The sequence below is a fragment of the Sciurus carolinensis genome, chromosome 6 (assembly GCF_902686445.1).
Source record: "Sciurus carolinensis chromosome 6, mSciCar1.2, whole genome shotgun sequence".
In the NCBI taxonomy this organism is placed as follows: Eukaryota; Metazoa; Chordata; class Mammalia; order Rodentia; family Sciuridae; genus Sciurus; species Sciurus carolinensis.
Genome location: NC_062218.1, coordinates 112,680,094 through 112,700,923, shown reverse-complemented (window position 1 = coordinate 112,700,923; position 20,830 = coordinate 112,680,094). Strand labels below are relative to the sequence as shown.

General features: G+C 42.4%; 1 protein-coding gene across 2 annotated transcripts in view; it reads right to left on the bottom strand.

Moving 5' to 3' along the window:
* The window catches only part of Marchf3 (membrane associated ring-CH-type finger 3), a 144,662-nt gene that overhangs the window by 22,637 nt on the left and 101,195 nt on the right, over positions 1-20,830 (bottom strand). The window contains exons 1-3 of one of the 2 annotated variants that reach the window (XM_047555215.1): positions 12,654-12,705; positions 11,303-11,546; positions 8,179-8,383 (exon numbers count right to left, since the gene is read on the bottom strand). In XM_047555215.1, the coding sequence (XP_047411171.1) occupies positions 8,179-8,383; positions 11,303-11,490 (393 nt within the window). In that variant the 5' untranslated portion in view covers positions 11,491-11,546; positions 12,654-12,705. Of the gene's footprint in view, positions 1-8,178; positions 8,384-11,302; positions 11,547-12,653; positions 12,706-20,830 lie in introns of those variants that run through there. The other variant, XM_047555214.1, reaches the window with a different exon arrangement.

The window sequence follows — 20,830 nt, the reverse complement described above, 5'->3', positions numbered from 1 at the left end:
AGAGTGGTACACATGATACTACTGATGAACCTACATGGATATCATACTGAATGGGGTCACTGCCCTAAAAACCCTCTGTGTTCCACCTATCCATTCTTTCCTCCTCCCTAATGGCTCTGGACTTAATAGACAAAATCAATACCAAGAGGAAACCTGGGCTTTAGTCCTAACTTTTTCACTCTCCTCTTCCTGAAGTACATCTCACCCTGAGGAAAGGCTGGTTATTGGTGAAGAAGCCCTTGGCTCTGTGTGTGCACACACATGTGTCAATGAGCAAAGGAAGGAAAAGAACCAAGAGGCAGGAAGGAAGAAACCAAGTGCTGTGTTCTGAATGTCTATGTCTCCCAAATTCACATGTTGAAATCCTAACAGTCAGCTGATAGCATCAGGAGGTAGAGTCTTTGGGAAGTGATTATGTCATTGGGCGGAGCCCTTATGATTGGGATTAGTGCCCTTATAAAGGAGACCCCAGAAAGCTAGCCTTTCATTTCAGCATTCGAGGACATAGCCAGATGTCAACAGCATGCAGCATGGAAGAGGCCACAACAGAACTGGACTGTTTTTGGCATCCCGATGTTGGACTTCCCAGCCTCCAGAACTGTGAGAAATAAATTTCTACTGCTTGTAAGCTACTCAGTTTATGATATTTTGTCACAGCAGCCCAACTGGACTAAGATGCAGATATAGTAGGAAGAATGTGGACCCTGGAGTCACACAGATCTGGATTCTCTTTCTGCCTCATCCTTTACTAGTCCTGAGGTCAAAAGCATTTAAGATTTCTAAAGAGTGACTTAATGAAAAAAAAAAAAAAAAAAAGAGTGACTTAATGCCTCAGAGTTACAGTTCCCTAATCTACAAAATGGGACATGTTTGTTATTACAGGGATACTTGAGACACTGAAGTATGATAATTACACGAAGTGTATAGCACATAATATTTCTCCTTTGCCGATGAATTGGGTAAATATAACTCAAGAAAAAAATTTAGGGTATGAACATCTTAAAACTAAAACTAAATGGATTCAAAGTAAATTAATGCCACCAGACTGGAGTCAAGATCCATGCCTAGTCTGGAAAATGAAGTTCTTAGTACAAAAGGTGATAGTACGGTGTCATTCATAAAAGACCACTGACCTTCCACTGCTTAACTGAAGATACTTCTGCACATCACTCATTTATACAGCAATACAAATGACCATATTTGTATTGGCAATATCTATTGCCTAATAATAATTATTAGGCAGAATTGAACTATAATGATGTACTGCTCACAATAACTCACAGTATTTTTTTAAAGACCATGTATTCTTTCTTCAGAGTTAAAAGTCACTTGTTGACAAAACTGGCAGAAACCCTTAACACAGAGTGATATGTATATTCTATAACTCAGCTTTAGAAATGCACACAGAGCTCCTGCAATTTATGTTTCCCTTTGGTTCCACTAGGTGCCTGTACCTTGCACAGGGCAATTTCTGAGGGTTAAATGTGCCTTGCTATTTTCACAGGATTCAGGAGAAAGATGATTGCCAGTGGTAGTCATTCAGTGACATTTCACTGGTTTTTTTCAACTGTACTTTACAAAGCTCTTCTGCCATCAGCCCAGGGACACCATTACCTCCACCACCCAACTACCAAGTAATATCTTTTAATTGCCTTTCGAAGACATGAACCCACTGACAGTCAACATTTGCTGTACTATTTGTTCTTACGTTTGGCATTAGTTGAAAGGGTCCAGAACCTTTTAAGACTGCCTGTCTTATTTTACTGATTTCCTCTTATTCTTGACCAAGAAGAGAAGCTTAAAGAAGACCTGGGTAAATCTTATCTCCTATTTGAGAATGTGTAAGGAATTAGTGAGTTCCACAGACATGTTTTCTCTGCCCCCAGGAAGCTGTCTTATGAAAGGTCTGAGGCTCACAAAATGCTCACATTTGCTAGTTCTGGGTAAGTGGATACACACCTATTTGTCCTCTTCTTTATTTTTTGAAACATAGAATAATTAAAATAGTGTCATGTGGAACAATTCTCAGTGTTTTGTTTCTTTGCATTGTGTGTTTGTATGTGTATGTTTTGTCTTCGCAGGAGTTCTCAGCTGGGGCAACAAGGAGAGCAGCTACTGACTGAATCACATCCTCTTGAGAATGAATTCTAATTCATGTTTCAACCCAAGTTAACTACAAGTATCAGTACAATTGAAAATAAAAGAACCTGCTCCTGCAATTCTTTTTATGTAGGGAACTGGATTTTCCCTTCAAATTAATCCTTTACCAGCAGTGGATGGGCTGCAAACACAGGCACTGAGCAGTCAGCTCACTTCCATCTGGCACGGCCATGTGAACACTTCGGTTGGCTTGCTTTTTTAATGAAGTGATTTTTAATGAAGCAAGCTGTGAATTTAATAGATACCTTAAAACAGCTTCTTTGTAGCTAAGCTTTAAGTAACGAAGCAACTGCCAAATTAGCCACCAGCACCAAGAGAAATATTCAAGGCTGAACAACTGCAGGATCAAGAATTGCTAGGGTTCAGTCATCACACGTGTCACCTCAACTGCTGACACAAAGGCTAGTGCCACAAGTCCACATGGAGGCAGCATGGTCTGATGGAAGCCCACTCAGTGACCTTGTCAGAGGTCAAGGAAATGCTCTGCTAGCAAACCCGAGCGTACTCAAGTGCAAGGTAGAGTAATCACAGTTATTCTTACCACTGTCCACATGAGTACATTGTCTCTTACCTTGATTTTAAATCAGCCCTTTCAGCTACTGGTAATGTGGGGACAAGAAGAAGGAGATCATTAAGTTCTGTCTATAATTCCGTGAAAGAAAGATTCTGTAGAAAGAAATGCACAGAGAACTCCTTTAAAGGTGGGAGAAATCATCCAATTCAGGAGTCTCACAGGTCAATAGTAGACAGGCAGTGGGAGCCAGAGAAGGGGGCTAGGGGTGGGGGAGCAGCAGGCAAAGCCTGGAGGGACTGGGGAGTGCACACCCCACCCAACGGCATTCGCCTTCTTCAGTTCAAAGAAGTATCTATCCAATAAAGCACATCTATCACAGGCTACCATCATGGTCTAGCCACCTTTTTTGCTGGGCTGCACTCACGGGTTGGAGTGGAAAAAAGAAGCTTGTACTCCTTCCTATGAGGAATGGAATAGTGGGCCTCTCGCCTGGGCATCTCCTTGAATCAGTTTATATCCCTTATGATATAATTTCCTAATCACCTCAATGCTGGGAGAGTTTGCTGATGAAAGCAAATATTCTGAAACAAAAAGCTCATGTTTTTTTCTTGGATGAATATTAAAAATCAAAACAAAACACACTATAATAAGAGTTCCTCACCTAAATCCAGTATCTACCTATCTATCTATATTAGGAGTTAAGTGAAGTCTTGAATCTACTAAATAGCAAGTGTCAAGTGGTTTCTTTGTATGCAGTTCTCTCTGCTTTGTGTGCACTTTCTCTCTGTTGTGTAGCTGGAGATTATACTGAATCCAGGGCACACTTCAAAACTATTTTCTTCTAGTGACTTAAAAAAATTCATAAATAAAAAAAGTTAGGGAAAAAATCCTTAATCCTCATCTCCCTAGCTTTACATCCCATTATTCTGGGTAACTGATATGTGTGAAAACACTTGGTTTCAATTTAGCTAAACCTCTGACTCACAGCGAACAGCTTTTAAATTGTTCATACTATTCTTATCAATCAGCTGGGTCTGTGTAAAGGAAATAGGAATACGGAAATCTAATCACCCTCTCCGTGAAAATCACCACGTCTCCCTCATCGGAGGAAGATCAGAGCTTAGAAGCCTGTTTTCCAGATTTCCACCGTTTCCTGGCTGTTTCATTTTAATCACAACGTTATTGGGCTGATCTATAACTTCATTGGTTTTCTGGGCAATGCTGGGATGCATGCTATCTGCACATAGTAAGATGGGGTTCTTTGCAAACTGCAAACCAATCAGAAATGCAATCATGGCAATAGGCTGGAATTGAGACACACATTTTGGGGGATGAATCATTGTATTTTTATTGGCTTGTTGTATTTTACCCTTTGTTATAAAAGAATGGTATCAGAGTTCGCCTTACTGAGAGAAATGAGGAAAACTAAAAATGAGCAGGAAGGAAACCATAAAACCACCCAGGCCGGTCATTCAGTGAATCCTTTTATGGTTAGTGGATATCTATTTACTATGTTCTAGTGGGTCATTATTCTTGGGGATAATCCATCTTACAAATTGCCACGGGTGCAATTTTCCATCATCAACAAAACCCATGCAGACTTCATGAGAGAAGCTAGTTGTGGAGGTAAGAAATGCATGTCTGTTTTAACTGCTCTTCCTTTTCACTGTGAATGTTTTGAATGCTTCCAAGTTTTGCACGATTGGACACAGACCTTATGAGATTTGCATTAGCTGGACTATGGCAGAAATTCATCCACATCTGACTAAACTAGATGACTGCAACATAGCTCTCTTAGGTTGAAACTAGCTCTTGTTTTACTGGCTTACTTCACAGCAAAAAACTATTTAGGGTATAAAATTTGTAATGCAACCCCCAAAAGAGACTAAAGACATCCTGGCCATATACAATGATAGGCAAGGTGGATAAGTAGGTAGAGAGGTTAAGTAGACAGACACAAAATCAACTTACTGATGTATAAATTACATACTATACAATGTACTTATTTTAAGTGTAGATTTTTTTGGGGGGTATACTTGGGATTGAACCCAGGGGTGCTTTACCACTGGGCTATATCCACAGCCCTTTTCATGTTTTTATTTTGAGACAGGGTCTCAAAAAGTTGCTGAAGCTGGCCTCAAACTTGCCATCCTCCTGCCTTAGCCTCCAAAGTCACTGGGATTACAGATATATGCCACTATGGTGCTTAAGTTTGTTTCCTTGTTTGTTTGTTTTAAAACAGAACTTCTAGCCCTATGGAGCCCAAAAGAAGTAATGGAGAGCTCCTTGCTCGCCCTCTTCCACAATGAAGCTCAGAGAAACTGACCAGAGGCACACAGATGGTCACACAGATGGTCAATGGCAAAGTGGGGAGGGAATACCCAGTTTGGAGATTCTAATAAAACCAGCCATTGATTTGGCCATATGAGTAGAAACTTACCCTTGTGGGGGAAAAAACTTTCCAAGGCAGCCTATGTATATGCAATAGCCCTGAGTTCCTCACTATTTAAAAATGAACATCCAACAGCTGGATGCGGAAAGTACGAGAACGAGTGGAGAAGTAAGTGCCTTAAGAAAGGGAGTAAAGAGGATCCAAGGGTTGTGTGAACGGAGGGCTGAGAGGGTTTGCTGAAAAGTGCAAGTTGGAGGAGGTGTTAAAGTAATTCCAACCAATGTTGGCGTCTAGATGCTGACAAATAAAATTTATAAATGACTTTTAAAACTGCTTCCTCTAGCAACAAGAGCTGTTATTGTCCCATCGATTTTGAAATTAAATGTTATGGAATTTTCTCGCTTTAATGAGAAGGCAGATCCAGCTGGTAAACAAAGTAATGATTAAAGCAATTAAAAGAATAAAAATGAGAAATAAAGTAATGATATTCCTAATCCTTAACCCAAATAGGCAGGTTTGACTGATATGCTTAAAAAAAAAAAAAAAAAGATGTATGTTTATCTCAGGGTAAAAATACTGAGAAGCAATGTTCACTACAAATAACCCTGCCCTTTGGTAAGAAGGGAAAAGTCAATTAGTCATGTCATTTGTTTAAAAATCTGCTCACACCTGGTTCTCATTTGTCCTACAGCTGAGAAACCAAAGACAACTTTTTATTGCTTGTGGTCAAACAGCAAGTTCATTTCGCCATGGGATGATCAAACAGCCAGCCTCCCACAGCCTGAGAAGTTTGCCTTTCACTTTCAACTTGTTCAATCATCATTAACTCTGAAAATTGTCACATTCCATTTGTGCAATGAAAATTTCACCACACTGACCGTTTGGGTGAAGTTTTTGTAGGCAAGGGCTCTAAATCTTGTAGAGCACCTCACACCTTCTCAAGGTCATTTGACTCATTTCCTTGTTTGATGACAGTTGCCTGCCATTCTGGAGTCAGTCTGGGACCCAACATCAGTAACTTTGAAGAAACCTCTATGTTTGGGTGTTACCCTCTCTGAGACTGAAAGAGTTCACTGGGTGATTTGACACACAAGTTATTAGAAAGACTGAGATGTGTACACACATGCACACATGGATACTCCCCCTTGTTACATATTATGGGTGTATACACTGGAATTTTTTTTGTACTGGGGATTGAAGGGGCACTTAACCACTTAGCCACATCCCCGTCCTTTTTTGTATTTTATTTAGAGACAAGGTCTCAGTTATTTAGAGCCTTGATAAGTTGCTGAGGCTGGCTTTGAACTTGTGATCCTCCTGCCTCAGTCTTTTAAGCCACTGGGATTACAGGCATGTGCTTTTATCAAGTGAAAATAAAAGTCTTCTCTGGGGAGGTACCAGTAAAGAAGACCTCTGGATGCAATCCATTTAGAAGCAGGATTTCCTCACTCTGGGAAGCCAGCTGCCCTAGAGAGGCTGCAATATCAAATTGGGAAGATTCCAAGAAGCTTCTGGAAAGGAGAAATAGATGTCTTTTTACTTTGCCATTGGGCTTGAGAAATCATCACCCCATTTGTTTATTATTCAATTATATTTCCCCTCTGCAGAGGGGTTCTGAAATGTTAACTCCCAGTGAATCTGGCACAGGGTCAAATTCCTGACAGACAATTTACAAACATGAATTTCTGAAAGTGGATGTCAAGTGGCAAGATGGCTAAATTAAGAGGTCATTTGATTCAGCATTTACTGGGGCAAGGCAAATAAATTTTGTGCCATTTGGCAAGTAATTCATAGCTAAAACAAGCCCCAGTTATGGGTCCCAATTAAAATTTCAAGGTCAAAACCAAGAGATGTACACACAAAGCTCTCCAGAGCTTTTCAGTGCCTTCACGCCAACATATTTATTTGGTGGTCTCCAAGAATGGCTTCTTTTTTTTTTTTTTTTTTTTTTTTTTTTGTGGTGCTGGGGATCAAACCCAGGGCCTTATGCTTGCAAGGCAAGCACTCTACCAACTGAGCTATCTCCCCAGCCCAAGAAGGGCTTCTTGATCTCTAGTTCTTGCTCTAATTTCAGGACTCCACTGGGTTAGCTGCTGAAATAATATTATGAGCAGGTCTGATCACAGACACAATGTCTTGGCCCCTTTCAGCTAGCTCTGCCTCACAATGCACCAAAATATTTATTATTGCTAATATCCAGTCTTTAATTTACTACCTGAATTTGGGGGTAGGAGGAAGGGCAGAAATAGTATATTTTTTTTCACTTTTCTGATTAATATCAGACCAGACCTTAGGTTTCAAGAACAGTCCTGTGCCTCTGAAAACACAGAAAAGAATGTCCTGTCATTTTAATGGCTGCTGGGTTAATAGCATCATTTAAAAATTTTTTTATTTTTATTTTTGTAGACTGATAGCATCATTTTTAAGAAAAACAATTCCAATACTAGGTTATCAGTTGAAAAGAGCTTGTGCACGAAATCCCAGGAAAGATGTTTTTATTCAAACACTTGAATATGTGCCCTGAGTTATTAAGTGCTTTTTATGTATTAACTCCTTTCATTTTTATGGTAAATACAAGGGAGTAAGGTAACTTACCCAAGGCCACAGAACACAGGAAGTGTGGCTCTAACCCCATTGTACATGCAGCTATATTTTCTCCTGAAGACCTCTTAGGATATGCAACCCGAATGCCCATTTATCTATTGCTCTAAGTTGGTCAGAGGATGTGCAGGGAGGTGTTCAATCTGTTTGTTCCACTTCAAGGGCATTGAAAAATGGAGATCATGTCTCTGAACTTTCCCTTTCTCCTTACACTAGTTTCTTCTTTTTTTTGGGTCCACTTTTTTGGAGGTCACCCTTCTACTGCTGGCTCCCAAGTGAGCTGACAAGTTGTCCCTCCCTGTCTGCTTCTCTCTCTCTCTCTCTCTCTCTCTCTCTCTCTCACACACACACACACGCACACACACACACACACACACACACACACACACACACTCACACAGAGCTATTACTGTGCTTCAGTGAAGCTGTACAGGGTTTGTGATCCAGGCATAAAAGCAGACATCATTTGCTCATTAGAGCTAAGTTTTCAGGACGTGCCCCACTTACTGACCTCCACTAACGGTCTGGGTTTGCGCTCGACTGCAAACCTGAAGTGGCAGAGTTCACAGTAGCTGGTGTTTGAGGACGACAGCCAGTGCTCCAGGCAGCTCCGATGAATTGTCCCCAAGGTCCCCGTACATTCACATGGAGAGAGCAAGTCCTCTTGGCTGCTGCCCTCATGGCAGATCCTGCACATTGGCCGGTCATTGAAGGGGCTGCAAGAGAAGGAGGGGCACCTGCTGGTCACTGGGCTGTGACCCATGGCATGTGGAAGGCCTCTAGCTCTGTGTCGTTTGGGTCCTTCCCAGTGGCAACTGCTTAAAACAGATACTGCTTTTTAAGACCCCTTGGATTTTTACACTTGACCTTGGCAGTGGGGCCAGTGGTCTTAGGCACTCCAGAGCACTCAGGCCATCTACTTTTGCCAATATAAAAATAGCCAGGTGTGGCCTAGGGCCAAAAGTGAGTGAAAATGAACAACATGTTATTTTTGTCTAGAACGTAGATGAGGTTCAGGCAAACTACCAATCAAAAAATAAAAATCATTCCTCACCATAAAGAACAGCAATGGTTTTGAAATGATATCAATTGTGGTTTCGAGACAAATTACATCTTTTGAACCAGGCCAGGACACTTTTATATACCCAGAGGTTCCTTTTGTTTCTCTTTTTAATGGGGTGGGAGAATGGGAGGAGGGAAGTGAACAGCAACCAACCCTGAAGCTGCCACACAGAACTGTGGACAAAACCAAGTGGTGGATGGCCCTTTGAACTTTTGGAAAATGATCTCTGGGAGGCCAAAGACACTGAACTGAAACTGAGTAAGGAGTATGCCCTACCAAGGAGGCCTCTGCATAGAGTTCTGCCTTTACTTTTGGAAAACCCACTCCTGCACAGTATGTGAAGGCAGTGAGGTACAGTTAGTGGTCCTCAGTGCAGGCTCTGCAACCCAGCTGCCTTAGCCCAGTTCCTGCCCAGTTCAGGGGCTTACAGCCCTTTCACTTTGGGCAGGAAACTTCATCTCTCTGTACTTCAGTCTTCTCATCTTTAAAATGAGCACAAAGAATGGTGCCTTCCCAATGTGGTGATTTTGAGGATGAGAAAAGATAGTGCAGCTTAGAAACTTAAAATAGGGACCAGCACACAGTAAAGACTTGGTTGATGTTAGCTAGCGTCACTTATGGAAAAACTCAAGCCCAGATTAAATAACATGGCCTCACTATGGAAGTCAGTGCCAGTGAAAGGATCAAAGTAAGATGGCTTCACTTCTCAGTGGGTATTGTGTCCTCTGAAAAGACCGAACCCTTCTCTGAGCCACATCTTCTTCCTTTTCTCCCTCTTGTTCTCTTTTTGCAGTTCTGCCTTACAAATGTTAGGCAAGTGCTATCAATGAGTCCAGATCTACATCTTCTTATGTTGCTTGTGCTATCCTGTGTTGGGCTTTAGACTTTAAAATGTTATCATATGTGACAACCTTATTACCAGCCTCCTTGCCTACTTCCCTGTCTCTCCCACATACTCCAAAATTAACAGTGACCAATGCCCATGCCCCATCATTCTTGTCAATATCATTTTTGATCCAATGAGAAACAGCCATGGAAAGAGGGCTGTTTCCCAAAGGCCTTTCTGGCAATGATTCTGAGAATGAGCGAAGAGAAAGACCTCCCTCCAACTTGCTTGGAAGACCCACTTGTGCAGGGGGTAGGGGGAAGAAATGTGACAGAGTTGACTTTTTCCTCCTGTCCTCCTTCATTTACTTTGTGCCATGTACACGCAAGCTCTGCAGCCCTCTTTTTTATGTAGCTGCATGGCTGGAGAGTAGGGATGCCTGACAGACAGAAACACTTCCTGGCTCACAGGTCTCAGTTATTTCATCTGCAGCCTGCTTCTCCTGATCAACCAAAGTGATTGATGGCTGTCAGGGTAACTGGTACACACCTAGTCATCCAGTCTCACTTCACTTCATCCTGTTCTGAGTCTTAATCAATTGTTGGAAATTCTCCAAGTAGTGGGGACAATGTCTATTCAATATGTTTCTATTTCTTTGCTTTGTGACAACTGCATAGATTTTAAATAGATGGCACATGGACAATGTTTACATGCATGGGTGTGTTTCCATGTCTGAGAGCTACTGTGTCCAGGCTGTGGTGCTACCAGTAGTCCTGCTGCAGGTACACATATGGACCTGTGGGCCTGAGCCTGCATCATAGGGGCAGACCTATCACTCTGGTTGAGGTAAATGGTCAAGTGCGAATAACTGTTCTTAAGTTTCAGGGTTAGAAGTGTGAGCACTGGCACTACAGGGTAAGTCTGGTGGTGACATACACTTTACACTCATAGGTCAAAAGCCTATGAATTTAACCATTCTGAAAAAAAGTTGGAGAAGCCAAGGCACAACAATCATCCTGGTAGCCCATGGCTCCCAATCTGCCTTGGTCAACAGTAGCACAACAGAGCCCCTGAGACCAAGTGGCAGCCTGGATAAGCAGTCTCCAAGTTGTTCAGAACCTTCATTCACCCTTGCTTTGGTTCATCACAAGGAAAACAGCCATGGAGGTTTTAACGATAGCACTTCACATAAGTGTGTATGTGAAGGGTTGGGGACCACAGAGGGCAAAGGAGGGGACAACAGAAGAGGCCCCATGTAAAAGGAGACTCATCCGAAGAGTGGCCCTGCACAGTGTGTCCACCAGGCGGTGCTGATCAGCATGCACACTAGGAATGTCATTTCAAAAGTTGTACCCGCAAATCCAACGACTCTGGCTTAGTCACCTGAAATCAGGTGCCTTGTTCATTCTATTCTAACAAAGCGCTCCTGAAGACAATAAGAGCATCATTACCACAGCAATGTCAAAATAATGAATGTAAAGCAAGCAACCCTGCATCTTGTGGGATGCTTCCCCGCATGGCTCTCTGCAAGTGTGACTTTAAGCAAAACACCAGACAACGTGAATCTCTGCTTTATGCCCTATTGCTATAGAAACAGCGATGACAGAACTTGTATAGTCTTTTTTTCAACCTCCTCTCACCTGACACAAAGACCTGAGTACTAATTATATTCCCTTTAGCATTTTCCATCTGACAAACAGTTCTCCAGATCAATTACAGATTCATTTATTTTAATTGTGGTACTACCTCTGGGTGGCAAGAGTCCGCACTACTGTTGACAGCAGCTGCCCGTCCTTGGCTGAAACTTGCATGACATACTGTGGCTGCCCATTCACTAGGCTGCCACAATCCTCCACAGTCTTCACCACGGGTGCAGCCGAGCTGGTGCAGTCTGGCAGGACTTCGGGCAGGTGACTGCAGCGGCTGGTTGTCATGGCAACAGACAGCAATTACTCTGCTAATGGCTTCCACATTCATAGAGGATTTCCATCTAAGAGAGATCAGAAAACAGTTTACTTAGGCAGGGTGGTTAATAGAAAATGGAGAATTATGGGCCACCAATATCATCGTGTCATTATTTAATATAAATAACAGAACAGCCAGATGTGGAACTTATCTTGTTACCCTTTAATACAAGGGTGCACACATGTGCATACACGCACATACACACATGGTCCACGAGAAACAGTGGATGTGGTTATGAATGAGACAACAAGCATGTTGGTGAATATAAACATTCAGCAACCTGCTTTCCATAAGGCGACAGAATGATGGCTCTGAAGTCCCGATTTGAAGAGAAGATCGGCAATTTCCCTGCTCTACCAGAGAAGCAATAAGTCTTTGTCAACACTCTCTAAAAGTTACTAGAATCATTATTAAAACTGTTTGTAACTATTTTTCTTGTAAGCAATTTACCTCTGTGCAGCTTCATTCTAAGATACTTGGATTAAAAATAGAGAAAGAAAAAAGGAAAAAATGAATTTGGCCAAGTAGCATATTCTAGGATACTGTGTGTCAAACACAAATCATTCAATTATTGTGCCACCTTTCTAACTTTTGTCATATCTATGTCCCATAATTCAACATCCACTTAAAATTAAAGCTTGAAAATTCACTTCATTTAAAACTTTAATCTTTTAAAGTTACTCATGATATGATTGGCTTGTTTTATCTTTTTTCAAATGGCTGATAAAATAAATGCACTAGCATTGTTTTTTTGTTGGGGTACTTTCTAAAATTGAGGGATACGTGCATCATCATAAGGAAGTACACGGAACAACGTAAGGTAATGAATGAGATCTTATCACCAATTATAAATAATCTATTGTTAATAAGGGCTTTACCTCCCTGACAGACTCTATCATATAAACTAGAAGGAATTCTGCTCCTGAACTGTGTGGTGCAGGCATGGGTCATGACCTCAAGTTCAAAGCGTTAAGGCCCACTGGAGTGAGGAATCCCACTGCATTCAAAAATAGGTCAGCATGTGATGCATAAGAAATGAAGGTTTCTGAAGAAACTTGCTGGAGGAATTGTGCCCAAAGGTGAGATGACACAGTGTCATGGCCATGCATGCCCTTTCTGCCAGACTCCTCACCTCAAGTTCCACAAGGCCTGGGCTCAGTAGACAGCAGCAGGATTGGTTGATAGACTGAGTGCTTGTCAATAACCAGTCTGTGAAGTCAAAGCCCTGAGTTTAGCTAAATGAAAATCTTGTCTTCCCCCACTCCCTGACCCCAAGGGGATATTTGGAATTCCTCCATGGGTACTTTCCTCCCAGATATCTGTCTCTACTTATTACATTTTATTTGATCCCTACAGATCCAGAAAACAGGATCTCTCCAACTTCCAGAATAATGTGCATCAACTAGATGTTCTCAGGGTGATGAACTTGAGTGGACAGTTTCCCTCCCAATGAGCACATGTCAAGCAGGCTGGACTGCTGGAGATGATTGGACATGAACATAACCCCCCTGCTGCTGCTGAGGTGTCTGACTGGCCTCACTCCAGCAGCTTCCCTGCTGCCAGGGTCCTTTCAGGGTGGGTGTTTGCCCTGCCTTTGGAATTGGCAGTGGGGAGAGGACTGCAGATATGAGTCTTGGTTGAGGCCTGTTTCAGGGGCACAGGCAGGGCCACTCGGCCCATGCCATTTTTATGACCCCAATAATGAACATCCAGAGGAATACAATCAGTTAGCAGGGAGAGGGTAGGGCTCTGCTTTCTAAATAGGATTTGTTGCTTTACAACAAATTCAATGCAAATTCAATGAGTATACATTATAGAAAATACGGAAAAGCACAAAGAAAGCAATAATCACTCAGATAAACAGTACTTTTTTGGGGTGGGTCTTTTTATATTTTTGGCAGAAATGGCATTGGTGAACTTTATTTGTAGCTGGGATCAGAGTCCTTTTTTTTTTTAAACGAGTTGTGGTAACTCTCAGACCAACAAACAAAAGGATGTTAAAAGATGGTACTCTTCTAAAACTGTGTATAACTCCCTTCCTCCAGCCTACCCTGACAAAACCCCATTGACATGATTTTAAATTCTCAAAATGCCTCACAGTCACAAAGTGTAGCTTCCTGGCACAGCTCTCTTGCTGCACAAGGCAGCCATAGATTAAGAGCCAGGGTATGTTGGCAGGAAAAGCAGACACAGTGACCTTCTTGCCGAATGGAATCACTATGTCTGGGCTCACTCTGAGAGTCTATATTCAGGTTTTGCATATCTCTGGCTCAGAAGGCTCCCTCCCTTCTCTCGGTAGAACTGGAAGTTGGTAGAGGGGGTGCCCAGTGTGTCAGTGGGACTTAGGGCTGTCAGTAGTCACGTTACCCTACTCATACACATTAATTCACCTGTAACCTAGATTAAATCCTCATCAAAGAAAGTAGTTCTAAATGTGCAGCCAAAATTCACAATAAAATGCCCTTTTTAAAACAGTCCAGACGCAGAGTGTCTCTTAAGCTAATTTTATATCTGTAATGTCACTTCTGTATGCTATGTTTCATTTCCCTTCTCAGAGAGGCAAAAGGGATATTATCAGCTACTAATCAGTTTATTTCATTCGTGGCAGTGGGTACTGGGCAAGCAGTTCAGCATAAAGGGACACAGAACATACTATTTTGCTTTCTCTTCCAAGAAAACCCCAACTCTCTTTCTTGTGCCATTTCTGCAGAACACTACACACAAGACCCTCTAAGCTCACTCAACTTAGGGTTTAACTGAAGTGATATTCCAGTTCAGCACTCCCTGAAGAACTTGCCAGCATGTCTGCTATATACCACACACCAGAGTAACCTTGCGATACAAAGGCTAGCAAGCCAGCAATGAGTCCCAATAGTCCTCAAACACCATGCTTTGTGAATTTAAAACGGGAGGGAGGAGTTACATAGAGCATGACATGCTTGGTCGTGGAGAGGATGGACAAGTCAGTTCGAATCCCTGAAGAACAGTTTTAGTCACCTACTCAGGTGGAGGTCAAGGGAAGGGAGCAGCCTGTGCAGTGATCTCAGTGAAAGGGAAGCCCAGAGACTGAGATGCAGGCATGGGACAGGCAGGAGTGGGCCTGCAGGCTGCATGCACCAATTGGCATGCATATGTTGCACCTGGGGCAGTGACAAATGGGCTACTGCATTTTCCTGTCTCATTCAGAGCCACCTGGGAAAACAGCAGGCTGCTGCCTTGGATGCTAAAAAGAGCTGAGCTGTCAGTTTGCAGGCTAGCACTGGTCTTCATTGGGTTTTCTGCAAAATTTCAAGCACCTTTCAATTGCTTTCTTATCAATACTAGTGCACTGCTCTTGTGGGAAAGCAGCTTCCTAGTCCACTCAAGAATCCTCTCTGGGATTTCTCAGGATAAAAACACAGTGCTAGGAGAAAGTAGTGCATGTACAAACCTAAAACCTCAAACTACACTGGCAGGACGGGTCCCTTGTTGGCCAAGTTGACACCTTGTACAATTTCTTTCTCAGACTGAGAATAAAACACAATTTAGCACTGGCCAAACTCAACTGAACAACAGTGGGATGTGTGGGAGTAGGTGGACGGGAGGGAGACAGCGAAAACAGAGGGAGCGGCTCAATAAATGGAAGCCTGATCAGAGGATTGTTAAAACAAAGACTTGCCTGTTAAACTGTGACCCCTCAAAAACTGAGTACAGGTTTCACAAAAGCAAGAGACCAACTAGGCTGCAAGTAATCATTGCCACGTTTCTGGAACAAGTTGCCACTGGTAAGTGATTTCCATGGGAATGTGGCTAGCATCATGAGGACATGTTCTCAGGACATGGGGGGAAGGGAAAGAAGTCACTCGGGAAAGCATGCCCTGAACACCTCTGTAGCCTGTGGGCCTAAGCAAGCTCGAACCTCCACGAGGATCATGAAGTTAAGGAAAAAGCTCTAGGTTTTAGAGGCATAATCCCCAAACGTTTGGCCTGGCTCACTACTCACCAGGGTAAGTCACTCGGTCTCTCAGACTTTCCTGAGCCACCCCATCTGGTTGTTTGTAAAGCCTAAAACAAAATGTGTTAGTTTTCCATTATGATATCAAAATACCTGGGGGGGTTACTTATAAAGAAAAGTATTTGGCTCAATTTTGGAGGCTGAAAGTCCAAACTGCACGGCACCAGCTCTCACAAGAGCCTCCCTAGCTGCATTACATTATGGTGGACGGCATCAAAGTGGGAGTTCGTGTAAGAGGAAATGTTCACATGGCAAGGCAGGGACCCAGAGAAACTCTGGGGGTCAGGTTCACTCTTGTACAATAATTCAATCTTGTGGGAACTGAGATCCTATGAGAACTTGTCTTTTTCCTTCTGAAGTCAGGCCCCCCAAAGACCTAATTACCTCCAATGAGGCTCCTCTTCTTTTTTACTTTGCAATACAAGGGACTGAACCCAGGATCTTGCACATGCTAGGCAAGTTCTCTACCACTGAGATATATTCCCAGCCCTTTTAAAATTTTGAGATAGGTTCTTGCTAAGTTGCGTAGTATTTTAGTCAACTTTTTTGTTGCTGTGACTCAAAAGACCTGACAAGAACAATTTTAAAGAGGAAAAGTTTATTTGGGGGCTCATGGTTTCAGGCGTCCCAGTCCATAGACAGCTGAGTTCATTCCTCAGAGCTCAAGGTGAGGCCGAACATCATGATGGAAAAGTGTGGTGGAGGGAAGCAGCTCACATGATGATGAGGAAGGAGAGAGAGAGAGAGAGAGAGAGAGAGAGAGAGAGAGAGAGAGAGAGAGAGAGAGAGAGAGAGACTCCATTCATCAGATACAAAACATATACCCCAAAGGCACACCACCCCCAATGCCTACCTCCTCTAGCCACACCCTACCTACCTTCAGTCACCACTCAGTTAATCCCATCAGGGGATTAATTCACTGATTGGGTTAAGGCTCTCAAAACTCAATCATCTCTCTCTACGCCTTCTTGTATTGTCTTACACATGAGCTTTTGAGGGATACCTCATATCCAAACCATAACACCCAGATTAGCCTTGAACTTTCCTTCGGCCTCAGCCTCCTGTAGGCTCTACTACCTCAACATCATTGCCATCCTGAGGACCAAGTTTCCAACACATGAACCTTTGGGGGACAAATCACATCCAAACCATAGCATAAGATAATATGTGTGAACATGTTTTGTAAGTTGAAATGTGTCATGCATGTATAAATTTGCATTTTATACTATACTAATTGAGATTCATGCTCTTTTTTCTAGCCTACATCTTGTTTCTGTCCTTTTTTAAAAAATTTAAAAAATTTTTTGGTGCTGGGGACTGAACCCAGAGCCTCATGTTTGCTAGGCACACACTCTACCATTGAGCTACATCCCCAGCCCTCATTTCTGTCTTTAAAAATCATCTCCCTTCATGGTCAACCTATCCCATGATTCACCTTTTGTACCACACATGAACTCCAACACTGTACCACTTCACCTCTTAACTAGGAAGCCTCATCGTTGTTTACTCAGTTCTCATTCTCTCCAGCCCCATTTCCTTTAGATCTGAAACACAGGTTCGAGTCCAAAAAATTAATAAATATTAAAACGCTTAGTAAAAATATATGATGAAAAACTTGCATAATGTTGGAGATACTTGTTTGTTATAGCAGCTACCTTTATCTTAACTAACCTTGCATGTGATACCACTATTATCTTAACTAATCTTTCATGTGAAAAATACACTAGAAAATAAAGTGTAAGCCACTCTCAATTTCCTTTTCAGGTTTACTTGTTTTAGAACTGCATTTTTAGTGCCAAATGAACTTTAGCCCCTTTGATGCAGGTTGCGAAGGGGAAGTCTGTTATCCTGGCACCTCCTTTTGGGTATAAGTTTACCCAAAAGGCTTAAAGGTGCCAGCACAAGCATGTGTAAGTGCTGGCTGACACTAATCTGGTCAGAGGAGACATTTGGGTGGTATTCTGAGCAGGCCCACATTTGGAGTGGTAGTACAGAGCAAGACTGGGACTCCAAGTTCAAATTTACTACCCAATTCCAGAGGTTTTAAGAAGTGGTAATGAACTATTAAAATGATCCCTGAAACTAACAAGGAGTTTCTAATCAATAGGCATAGAGTTTTCGTTTAGCAAGATAAAAAAGGCCTAGAGATCATTGTAACCATAGTTAACAATAATTATTGTACACCTAAAAATCTGTTGAGAGGATAGATCTCATGTTAAGTGTTCTTACATAATAAAATACAAATTTTTAAAAAAGGAGAAAGCGCCTCAGGTCCAAATCTGTCTTGGAAGGATCCTCTGTTGCCTCTACAACCAGAGTTCGTCAATAAAGCAAATCAAAGAGGCAAATTCATTTATTCACTCTTCCATCTAAAAACATCTTCCAAAAATGGTTTTGGGAACTTACTAACATTTCTAGGAAGTTTCTAGAGGTACAAGGTCCAGTCATCTCAAATTCTACTTTCCATTTCACAGGGAAAAATACAGGTCATCAATCTGGTGCTCCCCAGACCTCTTCTGGGGGTTCAGAGACATGAGGTCCTGGTATCTTTCCAGACAAGATCTGGATAACTTGGGAAACCATGGGATGCTCCAAATTTGGGGGGAACGACAATGCTGAATTATGGATTGGCTGGGTGTCTTTCTGCTCCCACAGAGTTGAGCGTCACTGACACTGGTCCAGGATTCAGAGGCCTGGCCTTGGCTTCACATGAGTGGATCTGCTTCAGAAAGGAGCCATGCAATGCCCCCTTGCTTTCTGGGAGGGGCTGCATACACAAGAAGCACAGTTTCCTCCAATGAGACCAATGAGTGGGTGACACAAGGCGTTAGTGATGGAAATGGGAAAAAAATAGCGATAATGGTCTGCCCAGGAACATTCTCTTGCAAGTTAAGATTTGCAGACTTTGAGTTCTAAGAATAATCTCTGAGAGTGGAAATGCTCTTTGATAGAACATTTCCCTGTCTTTTCAGGCATGTTAAAACCAGACAGTGTACTGCATGGCTGATGAACTAAGAGTATCCTGAATGTTCAGAGCAAATGAGGGGAGGCAGGAAATACACAGTGACCTTCCTTTCCAGTGAAAATGGAGCAAATGACTGATTTCAAAACCATTAACATGTAAAAGCAGCATATTTCTTCTGAGAACAGGACACAAAGGTTCTCCAAGGAGATTGCTGGGACATGATTATCAGCAACATTGAAGTTTTCAAAAACACACCAAGGAGGCTATTCACCAAGAGTGTGTAGCGGCAAAGTAGCTGCTTCATTAAACTTAAATAGCCACGGCAGGGCTGTGCTTACAGACCCACGCTTCCAAATTATACGTTTCTTTTCTGGATGCTTCACTGACCTCATTATGTAGAGCACAGAGTTTGTCATTCCAAATAAAGTGACCATCCAAGTCTTTATAAACATGTCCATCAGGCGCTTGATGAGTCTGCGGAGGGAAACACTGGCTGGGCCAATGAATTTTAAAAAAATACTTCTCTTTTTGTTGTCTCATTATTTTCTGCTCTGGGCTTCTTGCCACACTTACAGTGCACAGTGAGCAGGTGAAATGCCCACTTTGAACATGAAGGAGGTTTTGACTGGGGTAACAGCATTTTCTTGAGGAATGTACAAATACCAAAGATGAGCTACAGGGAGGAAAACAAAAAACCAAAAAACCAAATACCAAAATAACCAGACCAGGATAAGGCAACTTGGATGCAGAGGGAGTTACAAAAACACATATCCAGTGTACTAAAGTTATATTCAGAGTTTATTATCATTTCCCATTCTTATAATTAATTTTGATTCTCAGCCATAAGAACTTTCAGAAACATCAGATGAATCTTTTTTTCCCCCCATTTAAAATTACTATATTTTTGCTTCATCCAGGTAAAATCCTCTAGTTCTGCTGAAGGCAAATCAAGTACCAATTATCATATTTATATAAATTTTTTCCCCCTGAAGAAGTACTCATGAAATTAATTCAGATTTTGGAGGCTATCCATTTTTTCCATTTAATTTTAATTAGATAGATGAAAATGGCAATTAAAAAATCCCACAACAACCCTGTGTGTTCAAAGACATAGTGACAGCTGAATTACACTTGTAAATAACAACTGGCTCCTGCACAGGACGCCCTGGTGAGCTGGGGGAGGAGGGTGAGGAAGTGGGATGGCAAGAACAGTGCTGGGGGCCCATCAGAAAGTTTAATCGTCCCGTTAAAAAATAGCGAGGAGAGCAGGAAAAACAAAATGAGATATTCATGGGACATCACTCAGGAGAAAAATAAAGGTATACTCTTCAAATGATACTCGGAGAGCCCAGGGCCAATCACACAGTTTCCTGTCTAGTGTGCAGAAAGGTAGCCAAGATACAGGACTTTGGCCAGGATATGTGATCATACAAGAGAAACACACCTCAGCGACAATAAGACTAACATACTCCAAGAACTGGGAGTTCCTAATTTGTTGTTAGGCTCATGCATATGATCTATCAGCATGCAAATGAATGCCTACCACTGAGGAAGTTGATCTAGGACTCCTTGCCAAGTCGTACCTCACCTTCCTCTGCATAAGCAACCCAGTATTAGCTGCACAGACGCTCTAACTCTGTACTCCAGGATAGAGCCAGATGCCAGCTGAATTTTAGCCAGAGTTCCTAGGAGCTTTCCTCGTCCCTGTTTTACCCAGACCATAGAGAGGTTGCAATCCCACTCTTTGACAGGGCAGTGTCCACTCCACTAGGGTTGAATGGCTAGGCCTCCCTGTGTGCTCCCTGAAGTGCTCTCAGAGTCTCTAGGATCCATGACACATTTGGTTGCAATCCTCTGCACTTACCCACGAGGTGACCATGGCTACACAGCTTGCCAAGGAGCATTACAGCAAGGGCAGAGTGAAGAGCTCTCTGGATTTTGCTTTTTTACTCTGCCCTTGGCATTACAGATTACAGATGGACTCCTTTCATATGCTTAATATTACCACAAGCCCTCAAATCCTCAGCTGTTTGTTCTCTCATGTGTGCTATGAAGATGGACCTCTCTGAGTCTCTGGGTATCCCTGCCTTGCCTTTTTATATATTTCTGTTTTGAGTCAGAAGTTCTCTGCCAATTCTGGGGAGAGACATCACTGAGCTCCAGTTTTGAATCAGGGAGTCCTGGCTTTGAACTGCCACCCAGCTGCTTATCAACAAGAGCAGTTATTTGATGCTCTGCCTATTTCCCCTGACACTGAGGACCTGAGGGAGGTGTGTGCCTGGCATACAGGGGGCTCTTTGTAACCAGCAGCACTTAAGACTACAGTGCAACAGGGCTGTCTCACAAAAGT